The sequence below is a fragment of the Lepus europaeus genome, chromosome 12, assembly GCF_033115175.1.
Source record: "Lepus europaeus isolate LE1 chromosome 12, mLepTim1.pri, whole genome shotgun sequence".
NCBI classification, from domain to species: Eukaryota; Metazoa; Chordata; class Mammalia; order Lagomorpha; family Leporidae; genus Lepus; species Lepus europaeus.
This window is the reverse complement of record NC_084838.1, coordinates 95,512,372-95,529,536: the sequence shown is the minus strand read 5'-3', so window position 1 is coordinate 95,529,536 and position 17,165 is coordinate 95,512,372. Positions and strand designations below refer to the sequence as shown.

Genomic DNA, 17,165 nt, shown 5'->3' with positions numbered 1-17,165 from the left:
CAAGGGAACTTTCCACTTAATAACTTGTTATCTTGATATATCTTATATAGCACTTACCTACCAAAGGAATAGGAGGCTATTCTGATGAAACAGAGACCTGAACTGTGCCATATATGGCAGAGAACAGAACAAATAATCAAATGCTAATGTTTTTACACAATACAGGCCTATGGGGTAGTACTCTGAGATGGAAATAGCGAGCAGGCATGTGAAATGGGGGCCAAACAAAACTACTGGCAAGAGACAAGGAAAGGCAAGGAACGAGTCCAGAGAACAGCACATTCAAAACAAGAGGAGACAGAGAAAGGACGACTGCGCCAGGGCCAGTCAACTCAGAATCAAATACTTACTACAGAGCAAACTCTCAGCAGCACACAGCAGATGGTACCTAACAGTTACCAGTGTTTCCCAGACACAGATAACACTTACATTAGAAATTACACAATAGTGTAAAGACCTGCAGGATGCCCGCCTCTTCCCCTATCCATCGGTGGTGATTCTGAGGTACAACTGAACTTGCTTAGCCTAGGATGTAAACGTTCCCATCTATCTCCCATCAGGATGGGCAGGGCCTGCACTATCTCTGTGGTACTTAGGACACTGAGGCTTCCTACAAAGTTCTGGAAGTGAGGGGGAACACCCTGAAGTTCTCTGTGATGCAGTCTCCTCTTCTATGTATATGATGAGGAGGAGAAAGATGACATCTCAGTACTTTATAACACTGATCCTAAAACCAGTGAGGAAACAGGTTAATATGCTCAGTATTCTGCTGCTTTCAGGAACTTGAAGACTTTCTACAAAGGACATCACAGCTTGTCTGAGGAACAAGAAACACCTGTATGCTGAGGACGAGTACACATGGAGCCTGAAGTCGATGTGGAACGTTTATTGGGAACAGAAAACAAAAAACTCTACGAGATGTGAGAGTGCATCTTGGGGAGTCTTTGGTAACTTCTAATCAAAACACAGTTTATGGTTTTGTTTATTTAGGAAAATCTCCTTTTTTTAGTTCCTGACTTCACCAGCTGTTTTCAAAAATAATAAACTTCTCTTTGCCAGTCTGAAAGTGGCTGTGAAAATGACATGATCTGGTGTTCTCCATTTGTGTTTGTGTATGTCATTATTTATCCTATGTATGGGAAAACCTTAGTTCATTTCCTGTTTCTCTAAAAGTAGACATTCTAAACATATACGTTTTTGATAAATAAACCAAACATTTCTCTGAAAAGGCACCAGCAATTATTTCAAGCTCCCTGCGGGAGAAAAGTGTATTTACAATATTACCCAAAAGGTCAGGGAACAGTTTCACACCTCCAGGATGTCCCTCGTGAGACAGGATCCCTGGGATCTCAGCTTGAAGAGGTTACAGATTCCGAAAAGCTCTCCTTGATGCTCTTTTGATCCTTGGACTGCTTCAAAGTATCGCTTGGCATTTTCACTTCCAACTACCACACAGTGAAGTTGCTAAGACAGAAAAACACACAAGATATTGTTGAAGTGTTTTCTCCAACAATACGTCAGAATTCCTGGCATTCCCTGTATATACACAGCGTTAGCGAGAGCAGGCAGAATCTCCTAAGGGAGGAAATTTTGTTTTAATTTCCCTTGCAGACGTTGCACTGTGGTCAAACAATAATCTGGCTAGCCTCCCTGAAGCAGAGATCTTACATTTCCTACTTTATCTGTTTTCTAACAACTGAGTCAAGATTACATCTCTATGGCACAATCTGCCCGACATAAGCATTTAATAAATAAAAGCATGCATTCTAATATACATTTTCTTTAAAAACTCTTATTACAATAGGATCTACTAAAACTGGCAAAGATAATTGCTATATCACTAAAGTTGACAAACATGTTGGTGTCCAATTTATTGTGAAATGATTATGCTGTCACCTACCAGGAAAGCCCTTATCATTCACACAGCAATACTGTGTCACTGAAACAAGTTGAGACCAGAAAGAACACAGACACAGGGCCCTGGAAGGACAGACATCGTTTAAGGGGTCAGCATGAAAGTGCACTCGCCATTTGGTGGCTACTGGACTAAACACAATGCAAATGTGTAAGACTGAAACATAATCTGTTTAACCCCATGCACACTTTTAGACTTTTAGGAAGAAACAAAAAAAGTATACCGTGGTAAGCTGATCAGTTGCTGCTGAGGGGATTAGTAAGAAGCGATAATTACTGTGTGATTACCATCACAGCTGATTTGCCCTGTAGTAAGTAACCCCAGGCAACTAAAATTCTTATTAATTTTAGCTGCCATTTGAATATTTGCTACACTGCAGCATTTTATTTGTATTCTCTCATTTAATCCTACAACCTTGTAAGATACTATCTCCATTTTAGAAATAAGGAAATTGGAATTTTCCATTTTAGAAATTAAAAAAAAAAAAAAAAGACCTTAAGTTTAGAAAAATTCAGTGACCTGCCTATTGCTGCCAGCCAAGAAGGGTTCTGTTTCTAGACTTTGTCCCTAGGTTTGGCTGAATGCACAATTTACACTCTTAACAACTTCTCACCTCTAGGATGCTCCTCTGAAATCAAGACACATGGGACCTCAGTTTGAAGAAGTTAGGGATCAGCACAGAAGCTGATCAGTTCCGCATCCACCTCCCAGAGAGATGGGCTCTCCTCCTGGGCACACAGACCCTCAACAGCAAATGATACAAATGACAGCCCAGTAACCTTTATGCTTGCCACCACCTCTACCTTAAACACCATATTGTCAGACTGTAGGAATAACTATAATCTCTAAGGTAATTTGTAAGTTTTAATTTGAGTTCTTATAAGTTTCCTGCGAAGTTTTCTCACAAATTTTATAGAAAGCATATTATTTTGTACTTAAACTAATCTTTCCAAGGTGGCTTCAAAGTGAAAACCAAGTGCTTTCATCTGTAGGCTATTAAAAAATCCTGTTACAGTTCAACAGAATAGGGAAAAATCAGTAACTAGAAAATGTAGCCTAGCTTCTAGCTTAAGAAAAACCCACACAAGGCCACAAAATACGGAAAAGGAGGAGTGCTCATCACATTAAGAAGCTCAAGGCTTCTTCCTCCATCTTCAAGGCCAACAACGAGCATCTTCCTATCTTTCTCTGCTCTCTGCTTCTGCCTTCGCATCTGCTGCAGGTCTGTGTTTTCTGATCCTAGTCTCACCGCCTTCAAGACCCTTCTGATTACGCTGGTGCCACTGGGGTAATCCAGGTGGTTCGGGGAACTAGGAGGTGAACATTTTTGGGGGACCGTTCCTCAGCCTACCTTCGTAAAGAAGTGTGAAAAGAATGTTGGGGGCAGGTCAGAATGACACACAAGCTATGCTGAGGGGGCTCCCCCTGGCCAACTGGACAATCTGACACCAAAGTAAGTACTGATAGTTAACACAGACTGGATTATACACAGGGAAACCTCCTGTGGGTGGAAGGGCAGAATGCCCATGTACCAAAAAAGAAGGAAGAAACAGAAATCATCACCTGACAACTACCGTGGCGCGGGTGATTCAGGACTTACAGGGTGTAACTATGTTTAGCACCTGGTGGGCCCTTATGTGTTCTATTTTTTACATGTCATTTATCTTAGGGTTTCTCTTTCTTTTGTCCCCTTCTATAGCATAAGACTGATATTGGAACTCGCAGATCCAGCCTCCATTTCTCCTGACTTCTCTCACATGTGATGTGTCCTTTCTCTCTGTGCTCTGGGATCTAGAAGAGCTATTGCTTTTTCTTTTAGATGAAGATTTCCTCTGCTACTGAGGCTATCGCTGAAGATTTTCACTTTCTGAATCTCTAGTAGTCTATTCCTGTTTCTTGAATCCTAAAACCTGACTCAGCCTCTGAAGATATTCCTTATATTTCTCTAACAATTTCTTTTATTCTCTTCTATTAATTTCATTTTCTCTGACATTAATGTTTTGAGTGCCTGTATAAATTTCCCAGGGTTCCTATTAACATTACATAAAGTTGATGGCTTATAGTAAAAGAAATTTACTCTTTCACAGTTCTGGATGCCAGCAGTTTGAAATTGGTATCACAGACTTGAAATCAAGGCACTGAAAGAGCCAAGCTCCTCCGGAGACTCCAGGGAAGAACCCGTCCCTGGCCTCTGCTAGCTTCTGCTGGCTGCCAGCATTCCTTAGTCTGTGGCCACATCACTCCAGTGTCTGCCTTGTGGTTACACTGCCCTCTCTCCTGGCTGTGTCACATTTTTCTCTGCTTCTGAATCCCTCTCATTTAAAAATCCTTACATTTGCAGAAACCACATATTCACACAAACTGCCATTCACAGGGTGCAGGGTTTAGGAAATAGCATTTTTTGATTTTTTTTCCCCCACAAAAGATCTGAGGAACACTTGGGGGATAGAATGTGTGCTCTATATGTCCCTTGGTTCAAATTCCATATTTAATATCTTTTCTTTATATGATTGCCATCTTATTTTTATTTGTATCATAAAAAGTTCTGAAAACTTAAATTACTTTATCTTCTGAAGCCTTTCTATTATATATTACTATATAATACATAACAGGCCATTTTATCTCATTAAATGGGTCAGATGATAGGTAAAAAGGCAATGTATATAGTAATGGGTTGAGAAAAATGACTACATGATTGAGGAGAGACTGTTAGTGGTGACAAATCTAAGACAGTATTGTTTAAATGGGTTAGAAAATAATTTTCAAATAGTTGTGCTATACCAAAGAATAAAAAGATGAATGGTTTCTTATAGAGCTAAATGCCATTAAAAATAAAACCCCAAAGCTGCTGTGTATAATTCTATTTTTAGGATGAAGAAAACAGCATAAATTTAAGATTGGATCATTCTTAGGTTAACTACCACCACATGTGGCAGATGTTTGCTCTTAAATAGATGCCAACTGAATATATAGGGAGCAATTCAAATTTAACATTTACAATTAAACTTGAACCTCATTCCAGATCTTCTCAAGTGAGCAGTTATAAACTAGTAAATGTTGTTTATTCAGAGGACAAATGGAGCAGTAACTGATATCCTAGGCACATTAAAGAGTTAAGGCAGCTTAAGATGAAGACAGAAAGACCCAGCATAGCAACTAGTGTATGTTAGTTCTATTCCTATAATTTCATTTAACTGGAGCAATTCTGGGTCCCAGTTCTGTTATGTATAGTATCTCTTAAGTCAGGGCTCCCAATTTTCTTCATGTCACGGCACCTATAAAAATAGTAACCTATGAACATCTACTTGGAGTAAACAGAGGACAGTACCCAAGGCTGGATGCAAGTTTAAGTACTACTAGTGCTCAGGGAGCTGCTGGTTCAATGTTTCAGTGCACCTGGGACCATTTGTGGCATACAGTGTGGGGAGGTGTGACCCCACTACTCACGTTGTGTTCTGCACACTAATACTATTGACACTCTAGGAGCTAGATAAAAAGGTAGAATCTTGACGGGGGTTGGAGGATTGTTTAGTCTGGGAGTTAAGATGCTGGGTAAGATGCCTGTATTCCAAACTGCAGTACACGAGTTCAAGTCTCAGCTCTGGCTCCAGACTCCAGCTTCTGGCAGATGGGGATTCAGTTCCTAGCTCCCAGTGTCAGTCTGGCCCAGTCATGGCCATTGCAGCATCTAGGGAATGAACCAGCTCCCTCTCCATCCTTCTCTCTCTAAGTAAGAAAAACACATAAATAAATAAATGAAAAAAAATGAATGAGTAAATAAAATGCAGAATCTTGGGCTCAACCTTGGACCTATTAAATGTGAATCTGTATTTTGACAAGAACCCTAGATGATTCATGTGTATATATTCAAGTGTACAAATTAGTGCTGTAAGAAACTTTCAGTTCTAAAATTCCATGAACTCAAGAATTAATCTGTTTCACAGGAGTGTACTGAGGAGTCTATTTTATAATCTTATTAAATCTTCTATTATATAGTAAAGTTACAAATTTTTATTTTTACACAAAATTCTTCCTAATGTTTGAAAATAGAGAAAGATTTACTTCTTAATTAGAAAAAGGGGAATGTATGTACCTGCTTGTACAACTGCCGTAAGTACATGATCTCTTCCACAGTCCCCAAGGATATCAGCCTGAGCACTTTAACATCTCTGCATTGTCCAATCCTATATGCTCTGCAAAAAGATTAAAAACAAACAAAAATCAAGTACAATAGCTTTGAGTTCAAAAGTGAGCTTTTGGACTTAGAAATGGAACATTATTAAAATTTTATTTAATCCAAAAAGAAACATTTTATGTTTAGATACATGATTTTATTTAATAATACAAAAACAGAAATTCATCTAAAAGACTAGTTATTAAGGAGAAATGTATTATAGAAAAAATATATTGGCCGGTGCTGTGGCTCAATAGGCCAATTCTCCGCCTGGCGGCGCAGGCACACCGGGTTCTAGTCCCGGTTGGGGTGCCGGATTCTGTCCCGGTTGCCCCTCTTCCAGGCCAGCTCTCTGCTGTGGCTCGGGAGTGCAGTGGAGGATGGCCCAAGTGCTTGGGCCCTGCACCCGCATGGGAGACCAGGAGAAGCACCTGGTTCCTGGCTTCGGATCAGCGTGGTGCGCCGGCCGTGGCGGCCATTGGTGGGTGAACCAATGGCAAAAGGAAGACCTTTCTCTCTCTCTCTCTCTCACTGTCCACTCTGCCTGTCAAAATAAATAAATAAATAAATATTAAAAAAACTCAAAAAAAGAAAAAATATAGATAATAACTTCAATTCTGTTACAAACATTACCTCCCACTGTCTAAAAATTTTCCCTAAATTAAAGTTTTCCTTTCAATGGCAGTCTTAAGCTCATGAATGGATTGTTTCCAAATGATTTCATTTCTATAGAACTCCCCCAAATGTAAACTAATCCAGTGACAGAAAAAAGATCAATGGTTGCTAGGAGATGGGGGATGAGGAAGGGCGGGAGGGACTGATTACAAGGGGGTACAGGAAAAGTTTCGGGGTGATGGAAACTCATCGTCTTGATTCTGGTGATGGATTCGCAGGTGCACACATATCTGAAAACTTTTCAATTGCTAAAAGCATGTTAAATACATCTAACTTATTGTATGCCAACTATAATAAAACTGTTTAAAGCTTTAAACAATCTCGGGAGAGTGTAGTCAGTCCACTGGGAAGTCTGTGGAAGTGCAGGTTTATAATCCTCACCCAGAGATTCAGGTTCGGTGGGCGGGCCCGACTGAATGCCTCAGTTGCCTGGTGCCCCAGGTGTTGAGATGGGCAGCACGATGCTCACACCAACTCCAGCCTGCCTCACGCCCGCAGTTAACTCTGGGTCTGTGCCCTGCAGCGTCTCCTTTATGGAGGCTTTATTGGATGTTTTGAATGAGGTCACCTGTTCCCAAGTACAAATTACAGCTGCTTAGGGAACAGAGGCAAGGCCCTACTGCTTACCTGATTGAAAACGTCACACTTTGGGACAACAGTATTTCTGAACCTGTCAGGTCACTCTGTATGTTGTTGTTTGGTGTTCCTTCTGACCCCTCCCCTGACTCCTCACAGAGGAAGATTTTTATGAGAGGTTATCTTGGGTCCTGCAAATGTTACATGGCCAGAAGGGAAGGGAGGCCCCTGCGACACAGCACTGGCGGGCAGAACCTGCTGCGTCTTCACTCCCATCGTGCGGCCTGCCGGAGGAGGACCGGTTCTCATCAGTCTTTCTCTTCCACATGCATGTGGGCTCTAACAAAATAAAAAATGGATCTAAGGAAATGTCTTGTGGATGAGTGCAAAGCCAGCTGCTTGGCGCACGAGCGTTTTCCGTTAGAATGCACATCTTTTAATCATTATAGACACAAATTTTATGCACGTGTAACTTTGCACCTAAACTTCATCAATTTCGATCCACAAAACAGGGGCTTGTAAGTGATGAGCCTTCCAGCATGCAGAGCCGAGCGAGCACCAAGGAACTGTTACTGTTACCCAATACATAGGTGAGTGTCTTTATTCCCTTTCTCAGCTCCTCCTGCCAGAGAGCTGGTGGGGGGCGAGGAAGGGGAGGAGGAATGCTATTCATTTAGTTTTATTGTCAATTAACTTTTATTGAGTACTGAAGCACAGTGTGCTATGCTCCGAGGGAATATTGGGACAAATCAGATAATAGGTCCTGATGACCTAGATGAGAAAGTACATTACAGCAAATAAAGATGGAGATTTTTCCTGGGATTTTCATTGGACTACTTTCCTTGGCAGCTTGTCATGATGAATGAAAACAAAATGACAGCTGTCAGTGGAGCGAGGCTGGTTCAAAGCGTGGATTCAGATCCCGACCCTGCCATTCACGGGCTGCAAACTGAGCAAGTAACGGAGGTTCACCACGCCTCAGCCTTCTCACGTGTAACTGAGGATGACACAGCGCCTGCCACTTAAGGATATGGTGAGCACACTCAAGATTCTGTTCAACTCCCATGACTACAACAGAACTTGTTCATCTTCTCTGTACCCATTAAATCAAACTCTGCATTCCTCACTCTCCCAGCCAATGACGACAATCACTCTACCTTCTGTCTCTATCAATCTGATGACTCTAGGAACAGGTATTCGAGAAATCACACAGCATTTATCTTTTTCTGGCAAAAACCAGACATCCATTCCTTGTTGTTGGTAATAGAGGAAAAAGTCAGTCTTTTCACCACTGAGTATGAGATTAGCTGTGTTTTCCATAAAGTCTTTACAGGGGCCAGCACTGTGCCAGAGTGGGTGTCAACATCCCACATGGGCGCCAGTTCAAATCCTGACTGCTTTACTTCCAATCCAGCTTCTTGCCAACGGCCTGAGAAAGCACGGGAAGATGCACCCCATGGGAGACCTGGAAGAAGCTCCTGACTCCTGGCTTCATATCAGTTGTTGTGCCATTTTGTGGAATGAGCCAGTGGATGGAAGATCTCTGTTTCTCTGTAACTCTGCCTTTCAAATACATAAATAAATCTTTTAAAGGAAGTAATCTTAATGTTGAGGTAGTTTCTATTTTTACTTTGTTCATTTTCTTATCATAAATGAGTCTTGGATTTTGTCAAATATTTTTCTGCATCAATTGAGATGATCACACTTTTGTAAGAAACTACTAAATGATAAGAAACTACTAAAAGCTATATGCAAAGATTAAATCAAGAAGATACAGAAAGTCTGAACATATCTGTAACGAGCAACAAGATTACAGCAGTAATTAAAAGTATCCCATCAAGGAAAAGTCCAGGACCTGATGACGTTACTACTGAAATCATCAAAAACATTTAAAGGGAACTAACTCCAAGACTTCAAACTATTCGAAAATACTGAACAGGATGGAACTCTGCCAAATTCTTTTTACAAGGCCAGCATCACTTTGGTACCAAAACTGAACAAAGACTCAACAGGAAAATTACAGAACCATATCCTTGATGAACATAGATGCAAAAATTCCCAACAAAGTACTAGAAAATTGAATCCAAAACCACATCAAAAAAATCATACATCACTAACTGGGATTCATCCCAGAGATGGAAGGGTAATTCAACATTCACAAATCAATAAATGTCATAAATCACATCAGCAGAATGAAGAACAAAAACCATATGGTCATCTCAATAGATGTGGAGAAAGCATCGCTGTATGATTAAAAACCCTCCACAAATTAGGTGGAGAAGGAACATACCTCAAATTTATAAAGCTATGAAAAACCAACAGCCAATATCATACTGAATGGGGAAAAGCCGAAAGCATCTCAGATCTGGAACAAGACAAGGAAGTGCGCTTTCACCACTCTTATTCAATACAGTGTTGACAGTATTAGCAAGAGCAATTAGGAAGGAAAATGAAATAAAGGACACAAAACTGGAAAGGAGGAAGTGAAAATATCCGTATTTGCAGATGACATGTAGGGTGTTGAACTATGCTTGCATTCCAGGAATAAATCCTACTTGGGATATCACAGTATATCATGCTTTCAATATGCAGCTACATTTAGTTTCTTGGAATTTTATTATTTTTGCATTAATATTTATAAGGAATACTAGACTGTAATTTTCTTTTCTTGTAGCGTCTTTGACTTTGGTAATGGGGTAGTGGGGTAATGTTGGAGTCACTGAATGAATTAGGAAGTGTCTTTCCGCCTCAATTATTTGGAAGAGTTTGAGGAGGATTGGTGTTAGTTCTTGAGATGTTTGGTAGGATTCACCAGTGAAGTCTTGTGGCCCTGGGCCTTTCTTTGTTGGGGGTTTTTAAGTACTGATTCAATCAACTAACAGTGTTAGGCCTGTTCAGGTTTTCATTTCTTTATGATTCAGTCTCCATAGACTGTATATTTCTAAGAATTTGTCCATTTCATCCAGGCTATGCAATTTATTGGTATGTAATTATTCATAATACTTTCTTTTTGTTTCTGGAAAATTGGTAATGTCCTGTCTTTCATTTCTGACTTAAGTTACTCAAGTCTTTTCTCTTTTCTTCTAGTCAATCCAGCTCAAGATTTGTCAATTTTCTTAATCTTTGCAAAGAACAGACTCTTGGTTTTGTTTTCTATGTTTGATTTTGTGAGGAATCACCATATTTTCCACAGTGGCAGCATCATCTTACACTTCTACTAGCAATGCACACATGTTCCAATTTCTCCACATCTTCACCAACACTTATTTTCTGTTGCCATTTTTACTTATCATAGTCACTATAATGTATGTGAAATAGTGTTTCATTGTAATTTGACTTGTATTTCCCTAATTATTCATGACATATTTATTGGCTATTTGTATATCTTATAGATCTTTTTTGGGAAAATATCCAAGTTCTTTGCTCATTTTTTGAATTATAATGTTCTTTTGTTGAGTTTTAGGCATTATTTTTATATTACAGATATTAATGTTTAGTCATATATGTGATTGAAAATATTTTCTCCCATACTGTGGGTTGGTAAGTCTCCTTTGATGCACAATTGGGGATCTTTTAAAAATGTAGACTGGGGGGGCCAGCGCTGTGGCATAGTAGGTTAAGCCTCCATCTGCAGTGCCAGCATCCCATATGGATGTAGGTTTGAGTCCTGGCTGCTCCACTTCTGATCTAGCTCTCTGCTAGTGGCCTGGGAAGGCAGTGTGGGGATGGCATAAGTGCTTGGATCCCTGTACCCACAAGGACTCAGACTAAGTGCATAGCTCCTGGCTTTGGATTGGCCCAGCTCTGGCAGTTGAAGCCATTTGGGAGGTGAACCAGAAGATGGAATACCTGTCTCTTCCCTTATCTGTCTATAAATCTGCCTTCCAAATAAATAAATAAATAAATATTTCAAAAAATATTAAAAATAAAAAGAATGCAGGCTGGGGGACAGCACTGTGGAGTAGCGGGTAGAACCACCACCTGTGATGCTAGATTAAAGCCCCTACAGGACCAGCATCCCATATGGGCATATGAGGTTCGAGCCTCAGCTGCTCCACTTTCAATCCAGCTCCCTGCTAATGTTCCTGGGAAAGCAGTGGAAGATGGCCCAGCTGCCTGGGCCCTGGTACCCACATGGGAGATCTGGAAGAAGGTCTTGGCTCCTGGCTTCAGTCTGGCCTAGTGCTGGCTGTCATGGCCATTTAGGGGAGTGAACTAGTAGATGGAAGATCTCTCTGTTTCGTTCCCTCTCTCTGTGGCTCTCTCAAACAAATAAATCTTTTTTAAAAAAAAAAAGTCTAAGAATTGCTTTTGTTTAGATATACTTTTTCCCCCCGGTATCCCATTATTTGATTTCCTTCAATATCTGTTTTTTGCCTTGGCCCTTTTTCTTCATGCTGGTACTTTATTAAACTGCCTCTAAGTACTAACCGCCCATTCACAATGACAACGAAGCAGGTGGCCTGGGCTTCCATGTGGGTAACATAATGTCTATTCAATCATTCTCACTTTTGCATCATGTGGAGATTGACTTAGGGATTGCTCTGCTAATCCCAACACCCCTTCTAGGAACGTTCTTACAGATTCCCACTTTTGAATAAAACTTTGCAAAATTATTCTTTCAGCTTCAATCAAGAAACACGTGTTATGGCTAACCCCTCTATAAACACAGGGCATGGGAGAGGACTTTGTTTTAGAATTGGTGCACTGATTAGCTTCCCAGGAGGATGCTCTCTGGTATGTGCCCACATTTTGCAGTTGCTAAGCCCAGGCTTGAGCTTCCTCTGTTCTTTCCTGTGGACTTCAATTGTGGTTTTCCTCTGCTGACTTGTTGATCACACAGATCTTTGCATTCTAATTTCCAGGAGCTTCTCAAAAGTTCTGATTTACCAGCAGCAAACTTTCCCATTTTTCTGCAGTATTACAGCCTTGTTCTTTCCAAGTAACTTCTGTCAGGTTAATGGGATTTGAAGATGGATGGAAAATGAATGACCGTGTGGATTCAGAAGTAGGAGGTTAGAGTGAAGAGAAGTTTTCACAAGGTTTCCCTCAGTCATATCAGAGGCAACCCAAAAAGTTCAGGAGCATTGTTAGATTTAAAGTACTTGCAGGTCACTTTAAATTTTGATGGTGTTCTACCTGTCAATAGCTTGGAGATCATTGGCTGGATTCCAAGTAGGATCAAATAATATGACAACATTGGCACCAACAAAATTAAGGCCTAGTCCACCAGCCCTGAAAGAAACAAAAAACAGTACATTAAAAGGGCAATAACTGGTTGCTATTCTGATAATTGTGCCAAATTTCTACAGTCAAAAGAACATAACAATATTCCACTATTAACATCATAAAACTGTTTGACTAAAACACAAATTTACCACAAATGAAATATTCACGGCATATTCTTGTTCTACCATTCTGGAAATCACCAACCTATCTCTCCCTCCCCCCCTGTAGAGGCCATCAGAGCCCATATGAATAGGTTGTGCTAGCTTTTTCACTTTTTTGTTTTTTGGCTATTCAAAACTATTAATTCTGGAAGATTTTATCGAGATAATTTTTAAACACTGTTGCTATATTCCAGCTAAATAAATGCATATACATGCACTTAAAAAATCAATTCAGAGCCGGCACCATGGCTCACTTGGCTAATCCTCCACCTGCGGTGCTGGCACCCTGGGTTCTAGTCTCGGTTGGGGTGGCGGGTTCTAGTCCCAGTTGCTCCTCTTCCAGTCCAGCTCTCAGCTGTGGCCCGGGAAGGCAGTGGAGGATAGCCCAAGTCCTTGGGCCCTGCACCCGCATGGGAGACCAGGAGGAAGCACCTGGCTCCTGGCTTCGGATTGGCGTAGTGCCAGCCGTAGTGGCCATTAGGGGAGTGAACCAACAGAAGGAAGTCCTTTCTCTCTGTCTCTCTCTCACTGTCTCTAACACTCTCTCTGTCTCTCTCTCACTGTAATTCTGCCTGTTCCCCACCCAAAAAATCAATTCAGAAATAGATGCACATCTCTTTACTCCTCTCACCAAATGTAGTTATAAATTCTGGATATTATATATGAAATAAACGTAAGTTTCTGAAAGGTGGGGAGAGAAACAGAGCAGCTAGGGACTACCAGATCTAAGAATTAACAGGCTGTAAGTTTTCATGTTTCCTTTGTGCTGGTTCTAGAAAAGCTAGTGAACTGGAAATGAAAACAGTCACAGATTAAAAATGCCCCAAGAAACACCTATTTCTATTAACCAAAGAACCCGGAAAGATGTAGACAGAAAGATGTTAGACAATAACAACTCTAGTCCTACCTAATGCCAGGGAACAGTTTGCAGTCTCACTCCCAAGCCAGACAGCAAAAGCTGAGCAAAGGTATCAGACTTCCCCTCTCCCAGCTATCATGAGGCACCACTCACCCTCACTGGCTTGGTGTCAGAGAAGCCTGGGGGACGAGCTGGGACTGCCCAGTGCTGACAGGATCTCCCCCTCTCCCCCCAGGGTGTCAGGGTGGGGGCGGGGACAGAGGAGCCACTCAGGGGCAGTAAATGAAGCACCTTCCTCCTATGGTCACCGACCGGCTAGCAGAGTGTGAGGGAGACACACTAACACAGAGGATATACTCCAAATCTCTGGGAGCTAGTCAAACACCATGTTTCATATTCAGAGGAAGGAAAATCTTAGCTTAAATGAGAAAAGATGCTGGAAGCATCTGACAGGATTTTAATGCAGCCATCATAAAAATGATTCAACAGGCAATTGTAAACATGCTTGAAATAGGCTTTAAAAACAGAGACTTAGCAAAGACAGGATATAAAGAAGAACCAAAACTTGCGGAATGGGTTCACTAACACAGTAGAGATGACAAAGGACAGAGAGAAACAGATCGAAGGAGATGAACAGAATCTGAGAGGCTGGAGAGACAATAACAAAAGAGTTAGCACTCATTTTATTGGAATATCAGAAAGAAAAGAGAGAGAAAGATTGAAAAACCATACAAAGAAATATGGATGAAAAATTAAAGGTTAAGCAAAGTTTCTACACTTCAATCAAACTGGTAAAACTGCATACCAGCAGACTATGAGAAGTTACTACATATATTGAAGTTTCTAAAGCAACTACTATGAGAGCTATTCAGAAATAAACAAAAAAATCACATATAAATACAGAATCCTTAAAAATGTTTAAATAAGAGAAACAGTGGGAACAGAAATGGGAAATATACAGAAAGAAGTTAAATAAAATGAATCAACAATCACATTAAAGGTAATGGTCTAAATATACCATTTAAAAATCAGAGATGGTAGAATGGATTTTAAAAAAGTCATTCAATAATATGCTATGTACTAAAACCACATTTTAAATAACATAGCTAGATTGAAAATGAAAGGATGGTAAAAAATACACCATTAAGGAGTGGCTCTAGATCAGATAAAGTAGCTTTCAAAGTAGGGGCAGACATTTGACCGAGTAGCTTTCCCTGCACCTCCCCTCCGAGTGCCTGGGTTTGATATCTGCCTCTGGTTCCTGACTCCAGCTTGCTGCTAATGCACACATTAGGAGGCAGCAGTGATGGCTCAAGTGACTGAGTTCCCCAACCCACTGGGTGACCTGAGTTGAGCTCCTATCTCCTGGCTTTTGGCTCAGCTCAGCACTGAGCCAAATGGCAGGCATTTGAACCAGTGAATGGGCTCTCTCTCTCTCTCCTTCTTTATCTCTCTGCCTCTCAAATAAATATTTTTTAAACAAGAAAATTACTACAGGAAAGACAGAAAATATTGTTGTTAAAAAAAATACCCATCTACCAGGAGAATACACCAAAACCACAGAGCTGAAATATACAAACTAATCAAGCTGAAAGGGGATATAGACAAATACGCAATCACAGTTGAAGATTTCAACACTCTACATTCAGTAAATGATACAACTGCTACTAAAGAGAGAATCAGTTATGAGATTAAAAAAAAAAAAAAAAAACAAATAATAGATCCTAACTGGCTTAGATAGGGCATTCCACCTAAGAACAGTAGAAAACATACATTTTTTTTTTCTAGTGCTCATGGAACATTCACAAGATAGACCATATCATGCGCCATAAAAGCAACCTCAAAAATTTTTGAAAACTGAAGTCGTACTGAGTATATTCTCTGACCATAGTGGAATCAAATTGGAAATGTGTAATAGGAGGAGACTTGAAAAATGGAAACAGAGAGGCTGGTGCTGTGGCATAGCGAGTAAAGATGCCACCATAAGCGCTGGCATCCTAAGTGGATGCGGGTTTGAGTCCCAGCTGCTCCACTTCCAATCCAGCTCTCTGCTATGGCTTGGGAAAGCAGTGGAAGATGGGCCAAGTCCTTGGGCCCCTGCACCCACGTGGGAGACCTGGAAGAAGCTCCTGCCCCCTAGCTTCAGATCAGCCCAGCTCCGGCCATTGCGGCCATTTGGGGAGTGAACTAGTGGATAGAGGATCTCTCTCTCTGCCTCTCTGTAAATCTGCCTTTCAAATAAATAAATAAATCTTTTTAAAAAAGATATAGAAAATTGGCAACTGGACAATATACAGCTGAATAGCCAATAGATCAAAGAGGAAATCTGAGAAGAAACTTTAAATATAAAACATAATAATAATGTAATGAAAGTGAAAATACAACATATGTGGGATGCAGCAAAAATAGTGCTTAGAAGAAAATTTATACCAATAAATAGCTACATTTGAAAAGAGTAAATCAAAGCAATAATCTGAAGTGTAACTGCCAAGAAACAAAATAAGATAAAAACTCAAAGTATGAAGAAGGAAGGAAATAGTAGGTCGAAGGACAGAAGTAAATACAACTGTACATATGAAAAAACAAAGAAGTCAAGAAACAAAAAGCTGGCTCCTTGCTAAACTCCTAGTGAGAATGACATATTTAAAGAGAAAATACACAGATTATCAGAAAAAGGAATAAAGCAGGAGATATCACTACAGTTCCAGTGAATACCATAGGATAGGTGAGTATCATAGGTAACTTCATGCTCATAAATTCTAGAAATGGGTGAATTTTTGAAAAATGGCAAATTACTGAACTCAATTAAATGAAAGAAACAATTTGAACAGCCTTAAAGCTATTAAATAATAAATTAAATATGTATTTAAAATATGTATTTATTATTTTTATTTTTAAAATTTTGGTTACATGAAAGTATGTCCTTATTGTTTTTTTTTTTTATTTGACAGTAGAGTTATAGACAGTGAGAGAGAGAGAGAGAGACGAAGAGAAAGGTCTTCCTTCCATTGGTTCACTCCCCAAATGGCCACTAAGGCCGGCGCTGCGCTGATCCAAAGCCAGGAGCCAGGTGCTTCTTTCTAGTCTCCCACGCGAGTGCAGGCGCCCAAGCACCTGGGCCATCCTCCTCTGCCCTCCCAGGCCACAGCAGAGAGCTGGACTGGAAGAGGAGCAACTGAGACTAGAACCCATGCCCATATGGGATGCCGGTGCCACAGGCAGAGGATTAACCAAGTGACCCACAGCGCCGGCACATAAAATATGTATTTAAATATGTATTTAATTTATGAAGTAAATTAAATATGTATTTAAAACGTTCTTAGGAAAAGAAAATCTTTAGGCCCAGAAGATTCCTTTGTAGAATTTTATTGTTTACTAAGATTAACACCCATTTTCTGGAATACCAATTCCAGAAAGTAGTGGAGACAGGAAAACTGCCCAAGTCATTGTACACAATGAGTTTTGGTAACCAATGACAGTGAGGAAAAAGAATATAACACATCAATATCTGTTACGATCATAGATGCTAAAAACTCCAACAAGATATTGGTAAATCAAAACCAGCAATGTATGAAC

General features: G+C 40.3%; 1 protein-coding gene across 4 annotated transcripts in view; it reads right to left on the bottom strand.

Annotated features, from left to right (window-relative positions):
• The window catches only part of ERCC6L2 (ERCC excision repair 6 like 2), a 130,021-nt gene that overhangs the window by 45,496 nt on the left and 67,360 nt on the right, over window positions 1-17,165 (bottom strand). For all 4 annotated transcript variants that reach the window (XM_062208551.1, XM_062208554.1, XM_062208553.1 and 1 more), the window contains 3 exons: window positions 12,480-12,575; window positions 6,009-6,108; window positions 1,312-1,464 (listed from right to left, as the gene is read on the bottom strand). In XM_062208551.1, coding sequence (XP_062064535.1) covers window positions 1,312-1,464; window positions 6,009-6,108; window positions 12,480-12,575 — 349 coding nt within the window. The remainder of the gene's footprint in view (window positions 1-1,311; window positions 1,465-6,008; window positions 6,109-12,479; window positions 12,576-17,165) is intronic.